We start from the raw sequence: 9,498 nt of genomic DNA, 5'->3' as shown, positions 1-9,498 counted from the left end.
TTTGTCCATTTCTTCCAGATTGTCCATTTTATTGGCATAGAGTTGCTTGTAGCAATCTCTCATGATCCTGTGTATTTCTGCAGTGTCAGTTGTTACGTCTCCTTTTTCATTTCTAATTTTATTGATTTGAGTCCTCTCCCTCTTTTTCTTGATGAGTCTGGCTAATGGTTTATCAATTTTGTTTATCTTCTCAAAGAACCAGCTTTTAGTTTTATTGATCTTTGCTATTGTTTCATTCATTTCTTTTTCATATATTTCTGATCTGATCTTTATGATTTCTCTCTTTCTCTTAAATTTTTTGTTGTTGTTGTTATTCTTTCTCTAATTGCTTTAGGTGTAAGTTGAGGTTGTTTATTCGAGATGTCTCCTGTTTCTTAAGGTAGGATTGTATTGCTATAAACTTCCCTCTTAGAACTGCTTTTGTTGCATCCCATAGGTTTTGGGTCATCATGTTTTCATTCTCATTCTTTTGTAGGTATTTTTTCATTTCCTCTTTGATTTCTTCAGTGATCTCTTGGTTATTTAGTAATGTATTGTTTAGCCTCCATGTGTTTGTATTTTTTAACAGTTTTTTTCCTCTTGTTTTTGGATGGAATGTCCTATAAATATCAATTAAGTCCATCTTGTTTAATGTGTCATTGAAGCTTGTGTTTCCTTATTTATTTTCATTTTGGATCACCTGTCCATTGGTGAAACCGGGGTGTTAACGTCCCCTATTATGATTGTGTTACTGTTGATTTCCCCTTTTACAGCTGTTAGCATTTGCCTTATGTACTGTGGTGCTCCTATTTGGGTGCATAAATATTTACAATTGTTATATCTTCTTCTTGGATTGATCCCTTGATCATTATGTAGTGTCCTTCTTTGTCTCTTGTAATAGTCTTTATTTTAAAGTCTATTTTATCTGATATGAGAATTGCTACTCCAGCTTTCTTTTGATTTCCATTTGCATGGAATTTTTTTTTTCCATCCCTTCACTTTCAGTCTGTATGTGTCCCTAGGTCTGCTATGGGTTTCTTGTAGACAGCCTATATATGGGTCTTGATTTTGTATCCATTCAGTCAGTCTATGTCTTTTGGTTGGAGCATTTAATCCATTTACATTTAAGGTAATTATCGACATGTATGTTCCTATTACCATTTCTTAATTGTTTTGGGTTTGTTTTTGTATGTCTTTTCCTTGTCTTGTGTTTCCCACTTAGAGAAGTTCCTTTAGCATTTGTTGTAAAGTTGGTTTTGTGGTGCTGAATTCTCTTAGCTTTTACTTGTCTGTAAAGATTTTAATTTTTCCATAGAATCTGAATGAGAACCGTGCTGGGTAGAGTAATCTTGGTTGTAGTTGTTTCTCTTTCATCACTTTAAATATGTCCTGCCACTCCTTTCTGGCTTACAGAGTTTCTGCTGGAAGATCAGCAGTTAATCTTGTGGGGATTCCCTTGTATGTTATTTGTTGCTTTTCCTTTGCTACTTTTATTTTATTTTTTATTTATTTATTTTTTGAAAATAATAAATGTATTTATTTTTGGCTGTGTTGGGTCTTCGTTGATGCATGCGGGCTTTTCTCTAGTTGCGGTGAGCGGGGGCCACTCTTTTTGGCGGTGCGCAGGCTTCTCATTGCGGTGGCTTCTCTTGTTGTGGAGCATGGGATCTAGGCACGAGGGCTTCAGTAGTTGTGGCATGTTGGCTCAGTAGTTGTGGCTCACGGGCCCTAGAGCGCAGGCTCAGTAGTTGTGGTGCACGGGTTTAGTTGCTCCGTGGCATGTGGGATCTCCCAGACCAGGGCTTGAACCCGTGTCCCCTGCATTCGCTGGCAGATTCTCAACCACTGCGCCACCAGGGAAGCCCTCCCTTGCTGCTTTTAATATTTTTTCTTGGTGTTTAATTTTTGATAGTTTGATTTATATGTGTCTTGGTGTGTTTCTCCTTGGATTTATCCTGTATGAGACTCTCTGTGCTTCCCAGACTTGGTTGACTGTTTCCTTTCTCACGTTTGGGAAGTTTTCAACTATAATCTCTTCAAATATTTTCTCAGTCCCTTTCTTTTTCTCTTCTTCTTCTGGGATCCCTATAATTCGAATGTTGGTGCATTTAATGTTGTCCCGGAGGTCTCTGAGACTGTCCTCAATTCTTTTTATTCTTTTTTCTTTATTCTGCTCTGTGGTAGTTATTTCCACTATTTTATCTTCCAGGTCACTTATCTGTTCTTCTGTCTCAGTTATTCTGCTATTGATTCCTTCTAGAGAATTTTTATTTTCATTTATTGTGTTGTTCATCATTGTTTGTTTGCTCTTTAGTTCTTCTAGGTCCTTGTTAAACGTTTCTTGTATTTTCTCCATGCTATTTCCAAGATTTAGGATCATCTTTACTATCATTACTCTGAATTCTTTTTCAGGTTGACTGCCTGTTTCCTCTTCATTTGTTAGGTCTGGTGGGTTTTTACCTTGGTCCTTCATCTGCTGTGTATTTCTCTGTCTTCTCATTTTGCTTAACTTACTGTGTTTGGGGTCTCCTTTTCACAGGCTGCAGGTTTGTAGTTCCCATTGTTTTATTGTGTCTGCCCCCAGTGGGTAAGTTTGGTTCAGTGGGTTATGTAGACTCCCTGGTGGAGGGGACTGGTGACTGTGTTTTGGTGGGTGGGGCTGGATCTTGTCTTTCTGGTGGGCAGAGCTGTGTCCAGTGGTGTGCTTTATGTTGTCTGTGAAATTAGTATGATTTTAGGCAGCCTCTCTGCTAATGGGTGGGGTTTTGTTCCTGTCTTCCTAGTTGTTTGGCATGGGGCGTCCAGCCCTTGGAGCTTGCTGGCCGTTGGGTGGAGCTGCATCTTAGCATTGAGACAGAGATCTCTAGGAGAGCTCTAGCTGATTGATATTACATGGAGCTGGGTGGTCTCTGGTGGTCCAATGTCCTTAACTCGGCTCTTCCACTTCAGGGGCTCAGGCTTGACACCAGGCTACAGCACCAAGACCCTGTCAGCCACACAGCCAGGTATGTAGGGATTTTCTTGCCTTTTGGGAAGTCTGAGGTCTTCTGCTAGTGTTCAGTAGGTATTCTGTAGGAGCTGTTCCACATGTAGATGTATTTTTGATGTATTTGTGGGGAAGAAGGTGATCTCCACATCTTACTCCTCTGCCATCTTGAAGGTCCCCTCCACCCCACAGTGTTTTGCTTAATTCCTCCTGTCAACACCTGCCAGGACCATCCTGTATTTGACTCCCTACCTCCCGTCTCATTCCTCTGCAATCTGCCCTCCAGGGAGTGATTAAACAAACAAAGAAAACCATAGTTGGTCATATTTTTCTTCTGCCTAAAAGCTTTCAATGGCTAATGCTTGCTTGCAAAATAAATTTCAAACATCCAGACTTGGCATGCCCGACAAGTTCATTCATGTTCCTTACAGCCTTGTCTCAGGCCACTTTCCTATACACTCCCCGAGCTGTAGTTCACCTGGCCTACTTGTAATTCCAAAAATGTGCCATGGTTCACCTTGCCTTTGTGCTCAGGTATATACTGTTTTCTCCACCTAGAACATCCATCCACTCCCTCGTCCTCCACCCCTCTGCATAACCCTTATGTGTTCTTAGGGACTTAGCTAGACTGTCATCTTCTCTTAGAAGCATGTCCTGACTGCCCTGAGCTGACTTGGAGTCTTCTCTCTTATAGTCTTCCCTTATCAGCCTGTCTCAATATTGATTTTCTCATATGGTACCCTTACCAGGCTAATTATCGTAGGCAGGATCTGGGTCCAGCACGTGTGTGATACATAGGAGGGATAAAAGGTATGTTGAATGAATGCTCCCTGCCTGGAAAATTATTCCTTCTCAGCCCAAGTCATAGGGGGTTGAGAGATAACTCCTCCCAGCATTGACAGTAATGCTCTGAGGGCTCCCTGAGACTCCAGGAGAGAAAAGACCAGTTGCTTGAGACCTGAAAGTCAGAGCCTGTTAGACAGACATTAGAGACATAAAAAGAACAGTAATGATAATTAAACTGGATTATTCGGTGTGGCTACTTGTCAGGGAAACTGGTAGACATCTCTTGTTGGTGACTTTTGGCAATGCTTTCCCTTTCTTTTGCTTTTTTGAATATTTAAGACACGGTTATTTCCATAGCTTCATTTCCCACCGTAATACATTGCTTCTCCACTTAATATATGAATTTTGTATATTTACTGCCTTACTTTGCTCAACTATATAACTATACTTCAGACTGTAGACCTCAGTAGAACCTTAAAAATCTAAACACAAATTCTACCTCTAACCGCCAAGACTTTGGGGATTAAAATAACTGATAGATCATCATTTTTTATTTACATCAGTTCAGTTTATACATGTTTAACTTATTCTAATGACTGTTTCCAATGTGAAAACCAAGTTTAATATAACTTGATCACCTTGTTTCAAACACAGCTGTTCACATACCATACTCCAGCTCCACCCATGTAAGTAAATCCTGTATCAGAGATAAAAGCTACTTAGCATAAATTCAGTGAAGTTGAGCCTTTCATAAACAGCATGAAAATATGGGTTGAAGAAAATTTTCCAGGATGCTACTCTAAGTAGCTTTTTTTCTGCCGTATTAACACAGTAAAATAAAATATTAAATTTATTTAAAATATAGATATGAGATTATTCCATTCTGTCCAAACCTATTAAATACCTTCCAAAAGTTTTGTAATTCAGTCCTAGAAATTCTTGGAGTTGAGAGCACTTCCTGTTCAGAAATGTTACCTCTATAAAAGCTCCCAGGAAATTTCAGAAAAATATAATCTTCTAATTTAAAAGTTGATCGATTTGCCAAATGATGCAGCCAGGTTTGCTTCTCTAAAAGCTTCTGGTAAGGTCGGATGTGCATGACAGACTCTAGCTATATCTTCACAGGGTGCTCCACATTCCAATGCAAGAGCAGCTTCATTTATCATTTCACCAGCACCTGGTCCTAGAATATGTGCTCCCAATACTCTGTTTGTTGATTTCTAGCCAAGTATCTTCACCATGCCATCTGTGTCAGTGTTTGTCTTAGCTTTGCTGTTAGCAGCAAATGGGAATTTCCCAACTTTGTACTCAATACCCTCTTCTTTCAACTGCTCTTCTGATTTGCCAACCCAAGCAACTTCAGGGTGTGCGTAAATCACCAATAGTACACATTTGTAGTCAATGTGCACAGCACCACCAGCCATTCCTTCAACACAGATAATGCCTTCATCCTCTGCTTTGTGAGCCAGCATTGGACCAGCAACCACATCGCCAATTGCATAGATATTTGGAATTTTAGTTTGGAATCTGGTATTTACTGGAATTCTACCTCTAGGATCCAGCTCAGTTCCAAGCTCCTCTAGTCCCAAATTCTTAGTAAAGCGTCGTCGGCCAATGCAAACCAGGAGTACATCACAAGTGATAACTTCAGCTTTACCACGAGAAGCAGCTTCAATAGAAACATCAATTTTTCCATCTGACTTCGTAGCACCAGTAACTTTGGTATTCAATTTAAAGAGAGAGATGGAGATCTCTGGCAGAGCTGTGGCTATAAGAATGTTCTTTGTATCAATAACTTGACTGCTGCCATCGTCTTTTGTAGCGGTGACCTGATTTTTCCCAGTTATCTTTCCATATCCATTTACATGAGCAACTTATTCTGTTTGAACAAGTGGGCAATTCCACCTGTTAAAGCTTTTACTGCACTACTCTTCTGCTCCATCATCTTCTCTAAATTCAAGCGAACTTCAGACATTTCAATTCTTCTAGATGCAAAATCTTTTCCATGGGCCATATGGTAATAATGAGAGTTATTCAATAAAGCCTTAGAAGGAATACAACAAACTTTCAAGCATGTTCCACCGAGTGTTTCATTTTTCTCAACGCAGACTGCCTTGAAGCCTAACTGGGCAGCTTTAATAGCAGCAACATATCCTCCAGGACCAGAACCTATCACTGTTACATCAGCATCAATTGGTTGATCTGCATAAGTTCTCAGTGGCACTGCAGAAACTCCTTGCAGACCATGGGATGTTCGATTGAAATGGCCTCTCTTAGCCAAGGAACAGTACACACGACTCCAGCTCTGCATCTTGCCGCTGGACTTTCCTTTCCGCCAAAGCTCTCACCTCCGCTAAGCGTCTCTGCCGCCTCGCCAAGGTCTCCTCCCGTTCTTTTAATAAAAGTACCTTGGTACCACCTCCTCCACCAACCCAATCCCTGCGTTATAGGTGGGGCTGATCCCAGGCTCCCACGCCATTTGTCGGCACGTGACTTGGGCCTGTCCAGTCAGAACATCTCATTCCCTTTCCCCGAGCAATTGGTTCAGAGATAGGTGCATGACCCGAGCCAGACCAATGACACTAAACACAGGACTTTCTCTGGAGCTAAATAGAGACCGATTTTTTTTTGTTTGTTTGGTGGAAATATAAGGTAGATGTGTAAGCCTGCAGTGACTGGTTGCCAGCTTGGGCTCCATATGGGAAAAGACTTGAGAATGAAGGAAGAGTTGAGAGGCAGAAAACCAAATTGCTGCTGCTGCTGTTTGAGTGACCAATCCAACTTTGCATTAAGCCAGTTTTGTTTTGTTCTTCTGGTTACATGATAAAATAATTTCCCCTTTTTGAGTAAGGTGATTCAATTTGGGTCTCTGTCGCTTGCAACCAAAAGATGTTTATTAGTACTGAAATCAGGGTAGTCAGCAAATCTAGAGAGAAAATGTGATTACAGACGACTCTGGCTCTGTGGTCATGGGAGAAGGATGTGTTTCCTTTCATCCAAGTCATTTTACCCAGTGACCCTCTAGGCACGTAACGGAGGAAAGAGTACCCTGGAGGGAGTGGTGGGTCTCCAACTATGGCCCAACTAGACGGGGTACATCTTTTCCCCCTTTCATTTGTATTTGTCAAAAAAAATGTTTTTCAAATTTTATTTTGTTTTATATTTAATTACTAAGCAAACATGAATACATTTTTCTTATAGAAATTAGAATATTTTAGAAAATGCAGAATGTCTTCAGACTTTTACTTGGCCACTCCCCTCCAGAGGCTACCCTGTATTTGGCTTATATCCTTTAAACCATATAACTCAGTACAGACACACATAAGAACATAGAATTTTCTTTGGCACGGTGGCTATGTGGGAATGGTGGCTGTGATTGTGTAGGTTCTGCTCACAAATGCAGTAAGAGTGAAGTTGTGTTAAAAATTCCCACCTACAGAAAACACCTCCCTCTAATTGTCATCCAACCCCAGGAATATCTGAAACTGTCCCCTCCTGTAAATCCCTTTTATGTATTTAAGAAGCTTTTCTGAAAGATTCTTTTTAATCTGCTATTAAAAATTATTCTGGAAAGAAGAGAATGAGTTAAACTATATTTTTTGTCATTTTTTCTCACTCATTTTGTAAAAATTACACATGAACACATGCTTAATGTAAAAGATTAAAAATATAAAATAAATGGAAAGTGGAATAAGAGGGAAAATCTGCCCTTATCTCATGATCTCACCTCACCATTCCCCTCCCCCCTCAATACATTGTGTATTTTTCTGGTCCTTCTCTGCATTTTCATTTTATACACATAGAGCAGCAATGTATTTTAGAAAACTTTTCTGTGTCAGTGTTTTAAGATTAAAAGGTTAAGTTATAAAAAACAGAGAATATGCCTTTAGGTAATGAGACACAGGATGGACAAGCTTTGATGGGGGGGAGGCAGGAAATCTAGTACAATAAGCCTGTATAGGGAGGTTGGGCTGCTGGGGTGTTGAGAGTTTGTATGGGACGAAGCACTTAGTGAGGCCGTTTCAAAAGTAAACCTGACCGACTGCCCAATTTTTCCATCCTTGCTTCTCAAATCTTGGGACTGGGAGGTTGGTTGTATTTCTGGCAATAATCGGACTTTAATTTTTTCTATTCTTTTTTTTTAAAATTTGTTTATTTTATTTATTTATTTTTGGTTGTGTTGGGTCTTCGTTGCTGCGTGCAGGCTTTCTCTAGTTGTGGCGAGCGGGGGCTACCGTTCTTTGCAGTACGCGGGCTTCTCATTGTGGTGGCTTTTCTTGTGGTGGAGCATGGGCTCTAGGTGTGTGGACTTCAGTAGTTGTGGCACGTGGGCTCAGTAGTTGTGGCTCACGGGCTTAGTTGCTCTGTGGCATGTGGGATCTTCCCGGACCAGGGCTTGAACCCGTGTCCTCTGCATTGGCAGGCAGATTCTCAACCACTGCGCCACCAGGGAAGTCCAATTTTTTCTATTCTTACTTGCTACTTAAAGCTCAATATTTTTTTAAAAACATAATATCTATCCTTTCCTTTTTCAGGTAAATCAAGCCGATTATCCTTTTTTTTCTTTTTTATGTACCAATTTCAAGTATGGCTAACTTGAGATGGATGGTCTTTGACGAATGATTCTTGTTTTGTTTTGTTTTTTAAATGGTAGAATTTCCTCTTCCTCATCCTCTCCTTCCTCTTTCTTCATTAGTCTTCCTTCTCTTCCAGTATTCAACATGTATTTTTTTTTAGGGGGTAGGGGATGAATTTTCTTTATTTCCATTTCGGACTCTCATTCAATCCAGGCTCAGTGTTATCTAACATGCTAACTATTTTTACACTGAGGCTTAGAGAATGCTGACCATACTTGCAAAATATTTTAGCATATAGACATTTGGTGTGATATAAACATACCCCCAGGATGACTGACACTACTGCCCTCTTCCCTGGGAAACAATGTAATGCCGTGGGGAAAATCATGGGCTGGGAGTTAGACAGGCCTGGGTGTGTGTCCAGGTGCTGCCCACGCTTGTTTCAGGATCTCCAGGAGGTACCTGACAAAGTCTCAGTGTTTTCTTCCATGAAACAGGAAAATGCTTCACTGGGGTAGTTCCTTTATTAAATAAAATAATATGTGCAAACCACTGATTCAATACACAAGTGCTATTTTTCCACCCTAACATTTTGACTTAGAGAATAGTCCAACAGAAATTTCACACCATCCATTCAGTCTACCAGGACAGGGGAGGAGAGAGTGATACAAGCAGAAGGTCTGTCTAAAAGGAAACACTGTATTATATTTCTCTTTTATTCACTCAGAAACCTGAGCTTGCTGACCTAGTGCAGGGAGAAAAGGAAGCACTAGAAATACGATTCCTGCTTCACAGACAAGGGATGATAGAACATATGGTAAATGATTCTGTTTGTTTACTAAAGACATAACCACAATTTCATAATATTCACAATTTCATAATACCTTCCTGAGCTTCAGTGAATTTCACTTTGAAATCCTTCTTTCATTTTCCTCTTTGTATACCAGGAAGTGTGTGCTGTGAATAAGTCCAAACTAGCTTAAGCTAACACACACACACACACACACACACACACACACACACACACACGTATTGACTTATTTTCCTAGAAAGAATGGGGGTGGGTTCAAGCACTATTAGATTTGGGGTTTCTATCCACCGGCTCTTTCCTGAGCTGTATTGGTCTGCTTGCTGGCTTCTAAGAGAGAGTTGATCTGGACTCAGCAAACT

General features: G+C 40.3%; 1 protein-coding gene across 1 annotated transcript; it reads right to left on the bottom strand.

Moving 5' to 3' along the window:
• Nucleotides 1-4,773: 4,773 nt before the first annotated feature.
• LOC103082975 (dihydrolipoyl dehydrogenase, mitochondrial-like) lies at nt 4,774-6,062 on the bottom strand. The gene is given in 3 exon segments (XM_082931336.1): nt 4,774-5,621; nt 5,624-5,795; nt 5,865-6,062. Coding segments are annotated over 3 exon segments (1,218 nt in total).
• Nucleotides 6,063-9,498: the final 3,436 nt, after the last annotated feature.

Source organism: Lipotes vexillifer, unplaced genomic scaffold, assembly GCF_000442215.2.
Source record: "Lipotes vexillifer unplaced genomic scaffold, Lipotes_vexillifer_v1.1 scaffold782, whole genome shotgun sequence".
Classification (NCBI taxonomy): domain Eukaryota; kingdom Metazoa; phylum Chordata; class Mammalia; order Artiodactyla; family Lipotidae; genus Lipotes; species Lipotes vexillifer.
Note: the sequence above shows the minus strand (reverse complement) of the source record. Positions and strands in the feature narration are given on the sequence as shown.